The sequence below is a fragment of the Phyllopteryx taeniolatus genome, chromosome 17 (genome assembly GCF_024500385.1).
Source record: "Phyllopteryx taeniolatus isolate TA_2022b chromosome 17, UOR_Ptae_1.2, whole genome shotgun sequence".
Lineage (NCBI taxonomy): Eukaryota > Metazoa > Chordata > Actinopteri > Syngnathiformes > Syngnathidae > Phyllopteryx > Phyllopteryx taeniolatus.
The window spans coordinates 18,627,994-18,643,309 of NC_084518.1; the positions used below are offsets into that span (position 1 = coordinate 18,627,994).

At 42.9% G+C, this 15,316-nt stretch overlaps 1 protein-coding gene across 1 annotated transcript in view; it reads left to right on the forward strand.

Moving 5' to 3' along the window:
* Window positions 1–15,316, forward strand: part of wwc1 (WW and C2 domain containing 1) — a 32,571-nt gene that overhangs the window by 11,791 nt on the left and 5,464 nt on the right. Inside the window, exons 4-19 of the mRNA XM_061751201.1 lie at window positions 250–326; window positions 1,087–1,166; window positions 3,683–3,812; window positions 4,988–5,134; window positions 5,212–5,282; window positions 5,367–5,612; window positions 8,362–8,451; window positions 9,623–10,296; window positions 11,285–11,396; window positions 11,712–11,882; window positions 11,969–12,161; window positions 12,299–12,439; window positions 12,864–12,910; window positions 13,705–13,903; window positions 14,031–14,201; window positions 14,276–14,368. Coding sequence (XP_061607185.1) covers window positions 250–326; window positions 1,087–1,166; window positions 3,683–3,812; window positions 4,988–5,134; window positions 5,212–5,282; window positions 5,367–5,612; window positions 8,362–8,451; window positions 9,623–10,296; window positions 11,285–11,396; window positions 11,712–11,882; window positions 11,969–12,161; window positions 12,299–12,439; window positions 12,864–12,910; window positions 13,705–13,903; window positions 14,031–14,201; window positions 14,276–14,368 — 2,642 coding nt within the window. The remainder of the gene's footprint in view (window positions 1–249; window positions 327–1,086; window positions 1,167–3,682; window positions 3,813–4,987; window positions 5,135–5,211; window positions 5,283–5,366; window positions 5,613–8,361; window positions 8,452–9,622; window positions 10,297–11,284; window positions 11,397–11,711; window positions 11,883–11,968; window positions 12,162–12,298; window positions 12,440–12,863; window positions 12,911–13,704; window positions 13,904–14,030; window positions 14,202–14,275; window positions 14,369–15,316) is intronic.

Here is a 15,316-nt window from a genome sequence, read left to right on the forward strand (position 1 = left end):
GACAGTGGAAGTAAATATGAGCAACTCCCATTCTCCTCCTTTGTCATTGCTTGTTGGCGCGGCTGGTTCCGACCGATGCTTTCGATGTGCCTTGGTTTTTGCAGTGTCTTGCAGAAGTGAAATAATTGAGCCATTGACTGTAAATGTGTGTTTCCCACAGCGAATGCTGTTATGAAGCTGTTGAACCGTAACAAGAAAAATGGGAGGTTTTTGACAAAATGTGGTTGTTTTTCCGGCTTTCCATTTCAGTGAATTCCAGAACGTCCACCTCCAGCAAGTACGATCCAGATATCCTCAAAGCAGAAATAGCCACAGCCAAAAGTCGGGTAAGAGGACCTCACACAAACTTTCGTATTTACATCACCGTCACGCCAGACACGCATGCAATCTAGGATCTTACATGTAGTACGTCACACTTACCTAACGCTCGCTAGTAGTACTCGTAACCACAAGCTTGAGTCATCACTCTGCGCGATTTCCTATAATTATAAAATTGGACAATTTTGTCTCATGGTTTGGGTTGGGTTCTGCGACTGAAATAACCATTCATCGTCGTCACATTTTACGTAAGTCACAAAGATAATGTTGAATGGAACACACACCACGACTGTCATTTGATTATTGATCATGCAATGGATATACAATCAACGCTCGTTTATCACGGGGGATACGTTCCAGACACACCCGCGATGGATGAAAATCGGCAATCCTGTTATACCATATAAAAAAAATAAAAAATTCTCCCAGTTGAAGTTAACTGTAAATGACACTGAACAAAAGAGAATTAAGCATTGTATATTTAAATACCAAAATGTTCAACCGAACCATGTAATTTCCAATTCTCTGCCACCTTAACGCTAGCATATAATGCGAAACGCTACAGACACGTGCATGGAAATTAGCATAGATGATACGGTAATTGTAACAAAAATTCTTCTTTTTTTTCATTATAGTGTTTATTGAACAACACTATTGTTTTATGAACTTAGAGTCGCACCCCAATTCTTTTCGCTCCGTGCAATGACAATGAAGGCTTTTTATTCCATTATATTCTACTCTATCCTCCATTTCATGTGTCTGTCTCAGGTCAACAAGCTGAAGCGGGACCTGGCCTGTATGAAACAGGAGCTGCAGTACAAAGAACAAGGCTTTGAGACCCTCAAAGAGTAAGCCGTCTCGCGTCAGAGTCCGAAAAGCCAATGTATATTCATGTCAGATTCCCTCCGCTGTGTTGCTCGTTAGAATAAGACATTTGTACAAACATCATCATTCTGGGGCGCAGTAAACGTCTCCTTATCGCCTCCGTTATTGCTTCAGCATTTATCGCGCATTCCACGCCGCCATTAAACACGGACTCCTCTATCAAAACACCAGCTGAGTAGAGTCAGTGGACTACAAACGCAAGGTGCAACAGTCATCAGTCAAGCCGTTGGCGGCGAAAGGCATTCATTCTTCCCTTAGTTTTAATTCCAGACCGTCACTATCGTTCACATCTTTTGTTTTGCGTGTGTTTTTGAAATCCACTTTTTTTTCCTCTCTCCAGCAAATCAGCTGTCAGTCCGAGCTGAAAGGGAACAGGAATGTTCGCTCCTTGCTCCCTCTCTCGCCCGCGCAAGTGAGAGTGTCACAGGAGGATTAATGAGTAGCTGAGCGGTTGAACAACATTCCTGCGTGACACCCCCCCCCCCCTTCTGTTACAGTCATCGGACGGCGCTCTGTGACCTATCGCTACTTGCGCAAATACAAAATAGGCTTAGGGGTGGAATGCGGCCGCCCGCTTCCTGATAAGCTAAATATTTGACTCGTTTTTAAATTTTTGGGGCCCAGCGAGAATGCGTGGGAACCCTTGTTTGTTGAAGTAGAAGTCACATAGAAAAAAATGTCTAAATATAAATTACGATTTTTTTATATACGATCGCCAACACAAGATGGTGATGTTAGCTAATTTAATGTAGCCGACCACTGCTAATTATAATGTATTTTAATGCCACCACGAGTGGTCAGGGCTAGACAACTGCTGGTGCAATTTTCATGGTTTTATTGAACAAACGGTAACAGAATAAACACGTAATAGGCACATTCATACACGCGCTGCTATGGCCGCAAGTGACGCTCAGGCACTCAACAGTACGTAGACTGAGTTACGGTTAGCCAGTTAACAGCCAGCTGCTAACCTGAGCTCAAAACAGCCAACTCTACACTGTCATTCACTGACACCCATGTCACTCACCAATCCAGGTCATGCCTCTTAAAGCCACACACACTGAAAGTCACAGATATTATACTGTGGAACGTGAGGATGGCGACCCCCATGTGTGCAACAATAATACCTGTACCTCACATGCACAGTTTGTTGAATAACATAAAATCACTTTTTATGTGATTAATTGATGGGATAATTGGTAGAATAATCAATTCTAAAAAATGTTTGATAGCTGCAGCCCTACCTCTCGCCCCAAGTTAGCTTGGCTAGATTTCAGCGCACCTGCGATCCTAGTGAGGATAAGCAGTACAGTAAATGGATGGATGGGTTTCTAAAATAAACAATTGTAAATATTCATAGAACATTTTATTTTATTAAATAATTGGTTAATGAATTGTACCCCTGTTTATCACGGGTGATAAGGCATAGCAATAGGCTAAGCTCATGTTGGCAAGTATGTTGATTTTGTTATTATTATTATTATAATACATAGTTTTACCCTTTTCACATGCTTTGAACACACTTAAACTAAAAACACTTTATAGTATTCCTTAACGCCTGCTCTCTTGTTGAATTGGAAATTACATAGGAACTCTTCTGTAAAATGTTCAACAACCAATGTAATTTGACTTAATGTGACACAAGTCTGGTGTGCTTAATGTGAAATGTTACCCTAAAGCACTTTTAGTTGTATCTAGGACTCCTGAATCTGTACCCGCTCTGCCATGTTTGAGAAGCACTTAAAGAGGATTACCGTCTTCTCTCCCCTCGTTTCGCTTCCTCATTCTCCGTGTAGGTCTCTCTCCCTCTCGCTCCCTTTCTCCCTGCGCCTCCTCCCTCCCTGAAGAATGTGGAAGGACCTGTTGTCGTGATGTAGGCATGACTTCATTACCATATACACTTGGCTGCCCCCGGTGGCTATTTGCCGTAGCGCCGCTCAACGCTCCATCTCCTTGTTGATGAGAAACATGCAGAGTGAAATAATATGGAAAGCTGGTTTACCATTTATCCGGTATCTGCCCGCTAAGAGTTTTGCCCCACTAGTTACATGTAGTTGTTCTACTAGTGTGCAGACATTTTATACAGTCGTGGAAAAGAGGAAAAGTTGGGGAAAAACATTAGTTGTTAGCCACAATGGAACTGAACTGTCTGACTAGTGACCATTTGAGCAGTTATTCAAAATCCCTGAGATCCAGCTTAAGGGCCATGTACTAGTACCCTCACTAGTAGCAATACTTCGGCATACCGTTGTCGTACTAGAGCGGCTCCAATTACCGAAGACAAATTCCTTGTGTGTTTTTTGGGCATACTTGGCAAATAAAGATGATTCTGATTCGGAATTGTCTCATTAGTGAGCACAAAGAGTGTACTGGTAGAGTTTAAGATATGGATATCAAGGATATCTAATAAATGCGCTTTCCACTTTGAAAGACAAATGAACCACAGTGAGCAAACAAAACTCCGCTTCCTTCCCCGCAGGATTGACCTGAAAGTGTCCAGCAGTCCATATGGCTTCAAATTGCAGGAGGCGCAGGCCATCCTCAGCGAGGTGCGCTCCATCCGAGACACCATCAGTGCCGGCGAGAAGGAGAAACAAGAACTCATGCAGGTTGGAAAGCACTGTTATTTGCCATGTACTATATAGTTCACTAAAAAGTCCCCTCAAAATCCCTATTTAGGGAGTAGGGAATGAGTGAAAGATTCCGAATTCAGCGACTGTGTTAGGAATCATTCATCATGTCACGATATAGGAGTTTTTTATAAAATGGACCATATAGTTTACTTGTGAATGTATGAATGAACTCACTAGTTGTGGACACCTCTCCTCACTTTCCGCCTTCACCGTCCCCCCTTTGTGATCATCTACAGCTGACGGCTCACTCTGCTCCTGTGTGTGTGTGTGTGCGTGTTTGTGTGCGTTTGTGTTCGTGCGTCTGGTGGGGTCATTGGAACCATTCATACACATCATGGTAACTGTTAATATAACGTGATTTAAAAAATAGTGCATGTGATGGAAGTTCTTCCTCATTTTTTACGTTTCTTAACCAGGGTACACACATACCTATTTTTAACATCTTAACATCTAGATATGATGTGGAAAAAAAAAATAATCGACTTCTGTGTGCTATGGTGTGTGGTGTACTCAAGATGACTAACTTAGCACAGCACACGCATATAACGACAATTAGTAAGTCTCCTTCAGGTGCCACAGGGCATCCGGACAGTCGAAAAATACAAAGAAGAACAAAAAATACTAGTCAACCTTTAGCATATCTGGTAACGACATTGCGGTGGTAGATTTTTTTTTCCGAGTCATTTTTATTGTGGGGAATGATTCGGTCGCACCACTTTGACCACACATGGAGTTGCCATCGTAATTATTGAACAGGTCATCTACGATTGTCGGTCTCGACCGTTTTCTGAATAGATCGGGGGGGAAACGTCACGCACCCAACGCCACAGGATAATCGCACAGCAGAATCTGATCGGAAAAATGCTCAAATAGACCTGTGTGTGTGTAGCACACTTTAACATTTATAATTGTCAGCCCTGACAGTCTTCCGAGCAGATTAGGGAGGGAAAAAATCACTTTGAACGCTCAGAATAACCTTTTAGAGGCATCTGACAATTGGGCCTCTGCTGACTTTGATTAGGTCTGTGTGTACCCTGCTTTAGTTGATCAGTAAGGCAATATATGTAGCTGAAGTGCTACAAGAAGTAGTGTTGTGATCTAAGTATATTTTCCACAAATCTTTTTGTGTAACTTTTGTTTTCTCTACGCAGAAACTGGCGGTTCTAAAGGATGCTTTCCAGCTGGACTCGGGCTCGCAGCAGGATCTGTGGGGCAGCAGTCGCTCGCTGGCCAACTCAGAGCTGTCCATCCCCCGACTGTACTCTGACGCCGGATCCCAGACCGACATCCCCGCCGAGGTGAGTCCCAGTCGCGAAACAGCGACAGAACCAATGAGAAAAGCCCTTCTGTGACGCTGCTTTCTGTGTGTGCGCAGTACGTGAATAACTCCAACAAACTGGCAGAGAAAGTCCGTCTGAGTCTGAAGTACGAGGAGGCCAAGCAAAGGTAGGACATGATCCGTGTGTTCGTGCGATTTGCCTGTTTTCGCCACCTCGGCCCCTCGTCCTCATCCTTCCTGACGCCCGCCAGGATCGCCACCATTGAGGTGCAGATCGCCAAGCTGGACAGCGAGGCGTGGCCGGGCCTGCTGGACCCGGAGCGCGACCGCCTCATCCTCATCAACGAAAAGGAGGAGCTGCTGAAGGAGCTGCAGTACGTGCGGCCGCGACAGCGCCTGGAGCCCAACGACGCCCAGAAGCTGGAGACGGAGAAGAAGCGTCTGGAGAGAGACCTGCAGGCCGCCAGGGACAACCAGAGCAAGGCTCTGACTGAAAGGTAGATGCTGGCCTCTTCGTCTGTTAATATAACCTTTGTCCCCAATGTCCCATTAGTGGGTTAGAATTCATAGGACTTCACTTTTTCCGCATTTTGTTATGTCACAGCCTTAGTCCAAAGTGGAATACCTTAAATTCATTTTTCTCAATAAAAGTTAGTTATTGGGCTTTTGGGTGAAAGCATGATGAAGAGGACTATTCCAATACCAGTTCTAATTGAACCAGGAAATGTATCGGTTCATTCATAGATTAAACACCTGTTATGAATTTTGGCATTCAGCTCCTTCTTCGAGAACAGCAAGTTGTGCAAAAAGTACTGAAACATTGAACAGTTTGACACATAAGTTTACAGTATGTAAAATTAAATTCACTTGTAAAAGTAGTAGTGCATTTTAGATTCATCATGAAATTTCACCTGAAAGCCAAATATCCCTAGCTGTTTGTGAGCAGCGTACGTTTTCACAGATAATACTTTGTTGATACGCTTTGGACAGCACTTGCATCCTGAAGTGTTTTTGAATATGGCCACAAGCTTCTCACACCACCTCAGTTTCGCCTCTTCCTCCTCGTAGCACCTCTCAAGCTCCGTCAGGTTGGAATGGGAGCGTTGGTGAATGGCCATTTTCAGATCTCTCCAGAGATTGAATAACATTTGGAATAAGGCTGTAACATAACAAAATATGATAAGCCTATTCAGTGTTTTTGATATAGTTGCATCCGTCGTAACTAAAAAAACAACAACAACAAAAAAGCAGTTTCTTCTTGTAAAGAAATTATGTGTAACTGTGCCTTCTCCTGCAAGGGAGAGTGTTGCCAGGCAACCGGTTACGAGGCCGGGCAGTTACGACTCCACAGAGAAATAAGCTGAATTGTAGTTGTGAAGCACTGTGTACACTTTAATGGTGCTACATGCAGTGAATTTGATTTAGGAAAGTTCCCCAACAGCTCGGTGAAGAATACAACAAAAACCTTTTCAGAAGGTGTCTGTAATATATATGGTAAATTTCATCACTAGCTTATTCTATACACAAAAACGGTCACGATGAAGGTTACTGCGAGGTGTCCAAAAACAAATGACCTTCAATTGTCCTTTGACCATGTGTGACGTCAAACCTCTGCGATCCTTATCGCAAATTACAGCCCCCCCGCCCCCCTTCCACTCTTAACAGGACTCCTGTTGTTCAGGTTGGACCCTTCCTAAGCTCAAACTCGCTTTGTGCCTCGTCTCCTGTTGCCGTAACACGAGACACTCACAAAAGAGCCTCTTGTGCGCCGCACTCGGGTGCTCACGTTCACAAATATACAGACACATTAGGTACACTCGCACAATCCATTGAGATCCAATCGATCTCCACCCAATGTTCTACTTGCTACAACCACAGTAATAAACATGGAAGAAAAAAAATAAACACATTGTCTTGCTATAGATTTTCTTCGATCAATAGTTCTTTTTAGGTTTTACACCAAGAACCACCTCAAAAAGTACTTGGGTATCCCAAGTACCACCATCATGACCAAAATTAAAGTACAGTATCTTAGTAAGCCTAGTTTTTCAAATATGAGGCAGAAGTTTTATTCCTAAAAAAGTGTATTTATAAACCACTGTAACATTATGCACAATTTGAGCATTAACTCTGCTTTTAAATGTAGGAAAACAAAAACTGTAATTAAATAGTGATTCAATTAGCACATAAAAGTTAAATACAGTAGAATTCTACCTAAATAAATGTTTGAAAACAAAAAATGATTAAATGCAAACATATTGAACTTCAAAGTTAAATACATCTGAACTGTAGTTACAAAAGTACTAGATAAAACAAAAGTTTAAGCCACCGTAACATTGTGCACAGTTTAAACTGAGGATCTCGTCTCAAATTACTCACAAATGTGATTTTTTTTTTTTTTTTTTTTTTTTTTTTTTTTTTAAGCCTTCATGCTAGTCATGCTGACAGGTGGATTCACGGGTTAATTGTACCTTCTGTCATCTAGTGGAAGAGCATTTTATCGTTCTGCTGTCACTCTGTGTCACTGGCAAACATAGACGAACAAAGATACATTTTCTGTAGTAAGTACAGTAAATAAAACTTTTCCGACCAATCAAGGAAGACTTGTTCTCCGCAGCACACCTGATCTTTCACAACACACTAATGTACCGAGGCACAGTGGTTATGAACCACTGATCTTCAAGAAAATGATGCATATATACAGTACTTGTGTTGTCACTAGGCTTGCAAAGGGGTGAAAAAAAATTCTGAAATTTCCATGCGAAGTTAAATTGGGGAATTTTGCATACATTTCCATGGGAATTTATAAGAATGAACTGGGCGTTGAGGGTAATTTAATGCTCCTTGGATACAATTTGAGTTTTACAATAGTATCTTCAACCACAATAGAAATATATTATATAAAATATTTTTATTGTTTTAAAACCACTTTTCAGTTCAGATCTTGATGTGAAAGCAGGTACTACTAGTGAATTAGTAGAAAGTGAAGGTAGTTGTGAGCCACGCGGAGCTGCTCCGTAACCCGATCAAAGGCTTCCTCTCTTTGGCCCGTTTCATGTGACCAGCTGTCAATGGCCACCTCTCCGCAAAACAAAGCGCCACAACTGCAATCAGATGACACCACTATCACTCCAACACAGAAGCAGTCACTGATAGTAGCGCGACATCTTGACTGTTTGCATTAGTCCTCATGGGGTTTGTGCATCAGCAAACATTTTAGTAAATGAATTGTTTTGTCGTTTCCAGGCTGCGACTACACTGCAGGAGGAACAAGCTGGTCAGGGAGCTGGAGGAGTTGGTACGACTGGCCACGTCGTTACATACTCAGCTCAAAAGGTCGGTTCCCCCGAGAGAGTTTTTGATGGAAAAAATAATGCACATAGTTTAGAACATCTACACGGAAGAGCTAACATAGGCGTTGAGGTGATGAGGAGGAAAGCCCCTATAGCCTCATTTCCAATGGCTTCCAAACTTTCTCAAATATTAATTTCCATCCATTTCCTATACCACGTGTCCTCATTAGGGTCGCTGGTGAGGTGGCAAATATACCAGCTGACTTTGGGCAAGACAAGTACACATTGGACTGGTCGCCAGACAATGGCAGGGAACATAGAAACAACCATTCACACTCATATTTACACCTATGGACAATTTAAAGTCTTCTTTGAACCAAACCAGCAGGTGTTTGGAATGTAAGAGGAAGCCGGAGTACATGGAGAAAACCCATGCCAGCACTGGGTGAACATGCCAACTCCACTTCATAAAGATGGAAGCAAAATTCGAAGCCAAGACCTCAGAACAATGAGGCAGATGTGCCAACCGATAGTGCAGCCAAATATGAATGAAGATATGTTTCAAATATCCATTTATTTCATACGTAATAATAAGTCTTATTGGAAGAAGAAAAGGAACTTTAAGTAAGACTCCGCCACTCTTAAGTCATGTTGCTCTGGCCCCACCTATAGGCTGTAGTTGTAACAGCAAGTGCCGTTTCACCTGTATGGTGCCCACTAAATAAAAAAATACAACTTCTTCTGCTGGCTTTATTTTACTTATTTTGATATATATATATAATTTTTTACCCAATCAGTCAATATTAAATTGCGGTTGGCGTAGCAACATAGTGGGGGCAAGCAATGTCCAATTTACGCAATATATTTCTATGCACATATTAAATAGTCATTCCCACATTTTTTTTCATATATACTACTCACAAAAGGTTAGTGATATTCTCTTTTTTTGGGTGAAATCTCAGGAATAATGCACTATAAGCGGTACAGGTGAACAAAATTTGACCTTGTTTAAACTTTTGAACGTCTACAACTTGCTGTTCTCTAACAAGCAGCTGAAGACGAGAACTCACAACAGGTATTCGAACCATAAAACTATCCAAGGAAGTCCACTGCTATGCCTTTCTGTGACTCTTTCAGTCTCTCTGTTGCCACCTGCAGAAAACACTGTGTGATATTGTATGCAACATTATATTCATTGTGTGTGTCTCATGCAGCCTATCCGCCAGCACGTTGTCGTGTTCGTCCGGCAGCAGTCGAGGTTCACTAACCTCGAGCCGCGGCTCGCTGGCCACCACCTCCAGCCTGGGCTCCACCTCCTCCCTCAGTTTCACCGACATCTACCTGGAGCAGCCGGAGCTGGCCGACCCTGACTTTCAGAACAAGCTAGACAGCCTCCTGCAAGAGGGCGGCCAGGTGGGCTACCGGCCCTCCAACTCCATCACCACCATACATGAACACGAAGTGGTGACGGGCGGTGACGAAAGGGATGCCGAAAGGCCCGAAGGCCAAACACCAGGGCTGGGTGGAGACACTAACAAGGGTGTGGTAGGAGTTTCTGGAGGAGAGGTGGGACCATCCAGGATTCAAGCACTCAGACTCTCAGAGACCCCTCGCTCCATGAGCTCTTTGTCACCGCGCTCGTCGCTTTCCTCGCTCTCGCCGCCGTGCTCACCGCTGGTCACGGACATTACTTTCCTGTCCGGGGAGACCTTTGCCCGCCAAGCGGGGACTGCCGGGTTGAGCCTGGATCTGGAGCTTCAGAGCAGACTAACGGAGCTGGACCTCAGGCTGGACTCCCAGGAGCAGCAGCAGCAGGAGGAGCGCGGCGCCCCCAGTGGGCTGGAGGAGAAGCAGAAATGCAGTTGTGTGCTGGCTGAGGAGCTGAAAGGTAAAACGCTTGACCAGTGAACCTGTATTTATCGCAGGGGATACGTGCCAGACCCACCCCAAAACAGAGAGAGACCATATAAAAAGTTTTTCTTTTCTTTTTTTTTTTTTTTAAAACCTCCTGTTGGGTAAGATAAATCCAACATTAAACACCTCCTTAAAAGACATTTGAACTTATTTTAACACACTTTTCAAAGTATTTCTTAGGGCCTGTGTTCAGTCTCTCGCTGTGAAGAAATGGGAGACTGTCGTATAACGTCACTTTGAGGAAATGAAAAGAAGACGCTCACTCGCACAGTTCTCCAAAGATGCAAAGTGTGCTTGCTTCAAGCTGATTTTCACTCCCATTTCAAGTTTACTGTAAAACTGACACATAAAACAAAATAGAATTAAATATTGTATATCTAAACACCAAAATCTTCATCCAAACCTTATAATAATGAACGTCTGATAGCTTAATGCAAATATAATTTGAAACGCCAAAGATGGGCTAATGGAAATATGCAAAGAATTTGTTAATTCGAAAAATGTCAAACAATTTCTAGTTAAACACACACAGAGCAGCATCACATTCAACAAAAAAAATATATACATACTATAGTTAAATACCAAAATGTTCACCCAAACCATACAGTACAGCATTACTCACAGGCTTACTGTATATTCTCCTTGCGCTATAGGAAATGACTATTACTGCAATAGCAGGGCACCTTCCCCGCCTCTTCAGATTGCTTTTAATTACGTTGCATCTACTTCTGATAGCGCTCAGTTCTTCCTGGTATGTACAACGCATTAGTAGTACGCTGAAGGTGCGCAACTCTAAATTCGACCTGCCTGTATACTTTACACCCATAAAAACCAATCGTTTAAAAAGCTGCGATATAGTTGAGACTCCATTTAAATACATTATCTATCTTTTCAAGCAAAACGGCCTGTACGCTTTTAATCTGTCGGTACAATCACTCAATCACCTTTTTTCACGCTTTCAGCTCCAGAGTTGCAAGTGACGACAGCGGGGCCAAAGAAGATGGGAGTGATCTCGGCTGTGTCTGACGAGTCTGTCGCTGGTGACAGTGGCGTGTATGAACCCTCTGAGCGCAGGTACTAATACCAAACCACCCTTATGTGCTTTAAAGGCGACATTCTGCATTATTTATACACATTACTTGTTTAGCTTAATTCAGGTCGTTTTAGTAGTTCATACACTATATCAGTTATTGCTAACCAGTTAAAAGATTTATTTGGTTCATTTCACACTTCATGGATAGGCAGGCACTCCAGAGACGTATCTGTTTGTATACAAGCAATAAAAAGTGAATTTGCCATAATATGTCTCCTTTAAAATGTGTTATGTCAGGATTCTTTTAAAAAAAAAAAAAAATTAGTGTTTATGTGTTATGTTTGTGTTTCCACCAGGCCGGGCCTCCCTGCTGACCTCCTCCTGGCCTCTGATGAGGAGAGGCTGCCTCTGGGCTGCGCTCAGGTGCAGCTTGGCTTCCGCTACGAGCCGCGGGACCTGCGGTTCACTGTCTCCGTCATGCGGCTGTCAAACTGCAGTGCCCTCTGTCTTCCGCCAGATGAGAAAATGTACCAAAGCAGTAGTAGTTTCAATGGGTTCTTGGCACGTAATTTCCTGCGTCGCTGAAAAAGCTAACGCGTGACGCTACACGCAGGCACGTTCGCGTGGCGGTGCTCCCCTGCGTGGAAACGACCCGCTGCCTGTTCCGAACAAGCGCCTACCTGCCACAGGACGTCGTGGACTTCAACGAGGTGTTCGGCGTGCAGTTGTCCCACAGTGCACTGCGGCAGAAGACATTGAGGGTGGACGTGTGTGACACGAGCAAGTCGGGCCACGAACACTGTCTGGTGAGTCCTGTCGTGTCCTCCGACAGCCCACCACTGTCGGGAGGTAGCCGGAGTACCCACAGAAAACCTTGTTAGTTTTATATTCAGTATAAAAAGCATTTGTATTTTTTTTTTTTTGCCCCCCCCTCCCTTCACAGGCGGGAGCCCAGATCAGCCTGGCTGACGTTAACTGTTCGGAGGAGAGGAGAACTACATGGTACAACCTGCTGAGTCATGCTTTCCTCCCGGATGTCAGTGGCAAGGACAAGGACAGGGGCGCAGCCGGTGCCTTGGGCACGGTAAGAGCTAATGCGATCTTAGCGTAGGCTGCGCACGAGTTGATTTGCCATTCTTGGAAGATATACTACTTTTAATTGGGAAAAAAATGGTGGTGGAGCAACCAATTACAATTACATTAGAACGCTCAAAACCAGGGAAAATAGAATACAGTGGTACCTTGACTTACGAGTTTGAGTCATTCCATGACCACACTTGCATATTAAGTCCTCTCAATTTGAAATTCATGAATCCCTAAATGATCATGGTTTCATGCATTCATTGTGTAGCCCCTTCTGGTGTGAATCTCTTGGTCTGTATGATATATGACGGTCACAAGTGCTCAGTAAGCTGCAGTAATATTAGTTGTTTTTCCCAGAGGATAAAGAATATATCCTTGTGAGTATTGTCTCAAACGACTAAACGTTAAAATGTTGTGTGTTTCAGATCAGATCTTCCAGCAGTGCTAGACTTCCGGGTGATGAGGAAACATGGTGAGTTCTAGTCAGAACCTGTTGTGTCGACAATGTGATGCACCGACTTCCACACCCACCCACCCACACACACCGCTACTGTCTTTTTGTGAAACATTGTCAACACCGTGTCGGGCATTTCTGCGGTAAATACTTATTCCTGTTTACACGAGAGCGGATGCGAAGGGAACAGGAGCCGCCGGGTCGGGAATGTTTGTGGGATGACAAAACGCTCTGGAACGTGAGGTCGGAATGCCGCCGGGCCTGTTCCCGAACGTAAATAAAGCTGCTTGAATTTCCAAAACATTTTACGACATGCATTAAAGGGGACATATTATGGAAAGTGTCCTTTTTTAATGACTTGTATACAAAGCGAATTAGTGTTTGGTGATGTTTCCATGTGCCACAAACACACCGTGTAGTAGATGAAGTGCTGCCTCCATGAGTGAAAATGCTTTTATTGCCTTTATGGGAGCTCACTTTTGACCCCTCAAACTCTCGGCTCTGTTCCCACAAGAAGAGGCCACTCTAGTTGCAAGTCTCAGGCTCAGCCCTGTGGTCGTCATGGTAACGAAACCCATACTCGCCATTGGCTCAGCAGTATATGGTCCCAGGTTTACAGTTGCTCACTTGCTCTATAAGCAATTATGTCATAGACTGTTTAAAGTTGTCGGGGAAAAATGCATTAACTGTCTCCTTTTAAGTAGTTAACATTTACATTTTAGACACCATTAGCAGTCATTTTTTATTCTTGTTTTTTTTATTATTTTTGTTTACTTGCCTGCCTCAATTCTTACATCTAACTCCACTTTCAGGCATGGCGGCCTGCTGGAGGTGTTTGACGACGAGGAAGAACTCTGCGCTGTGGTTCCGGAGCCTTTAGAGGAAGGAGACCTATTCTACGCTAATTCCGGCCAATGGGAGGCAGAGGAGGAGCAGCAGGAAGAGGAAGAGGAGGAGAAGGAGGAGGAAAGGGAGACCAAAGTGCTCCCTCTAGCTCCCATTAAAGAAAAGGTAAAAAAAAAAAAAAAACTATTAAATCCTCAGGCCTTGTTGGATTTGACTACCCTTTCAGCAAAAAGTCCATGTACGGAGAGCAGAATTCTGCTCCCCCTTCTTAACGCGTTTGTGCTTGGCTAAGGTGAACAAGGAGACGACCATGGACGGCTTGTCTTCATCCAGTCACCACTCGGTGGTCCGGCCCAAGGAACGGCGCGCCGACCTCTCCCAGCAGCATGCCTTCATGCGGGGAAACGCCATCATCCGCTCCAAGACCTTCTCCCCGGGACCACAGAGCCAGTACATCTGCAGGGTAAGCTAACTCGTAACAGCGACGGCGACGAGGACCAGTGCTCGGCTGCAGCTCGTTCATCTGTCTGCTTGCAGATCAACCGGAGTGACAGCGACAGCTCCACACTCTCCAAGAAGTCTCCGTTTGTGCGAAACGCCTCGGAGAGACGCAGCATGCGCATGAAGAAGGTACAAAGCGCGACATCAGATTAGAAAGCTAATACACCGTTGAATCAGTCAGGCAAAAAAACGGATTCAGTGTAGAACTGCCAAGATGTCACTTAATTAACACATTCCAAAATTGATTAAATTGTTTTTCATTGTATATTTGATAACTAATACATTAGAATGACAAGGTAAACTTGCATTTGTTGAAAATTTGTACTAATTGATTTTGGTTTTATTTAAAAGTGAAGCAGTACTGCATGCAAGATGATCAAAATTAGAACAAGATGCAGTAAGATCATTTTGTAAACACAAGAAATGTCAACTTGAATGAGATTTGAAAGCGATGATTAATATATGCGTGTGAACATGTTCAATGGTATTTATATTGTTGTATTTACATTATCCTAAAAATCTGGATCAAATCCCAATTCGATTTGATTCATCAATTAAAAAGTGTAATCGGTTGAGGTTTGATAGAGATGCAGTAATTGTTTCTCCCCTTTATGTGTATTAGATTTCAATAAAATATATTTATGATGTCATAAAAATGTTACTTTGTTGTCACTCTTAGAAATTACAATAAATAAAATTTGTATTGCACTTTTCTTAATACAGTTACATTTAAAAAAACAAAAAGAAAAACAAAAAAAAAACAACAATCATTGCGTGTTACAAGATTTTTTCATTTACTTAACGTTTTTCCAGATTTTTATCTTTATATTTATAGAAATTATATACAATGGTAGGTCTCAAACTTTTTACACCAATTACCATCTGAAAAAAATATTTGGTCCTCAGAGTATCACCAACATAAAAATTCAGTAGCTTAGCCGGCTCAATTTGAATCAAAAACAAACATTTCAACATTAACACTGCGGTTAAATGTAAGATGTAAAAAACGAAATAATAATTCCATTAAAATGTATTGCCCATAAAAGTTAAATAAAAAATAGTGCCTAAATAAACATT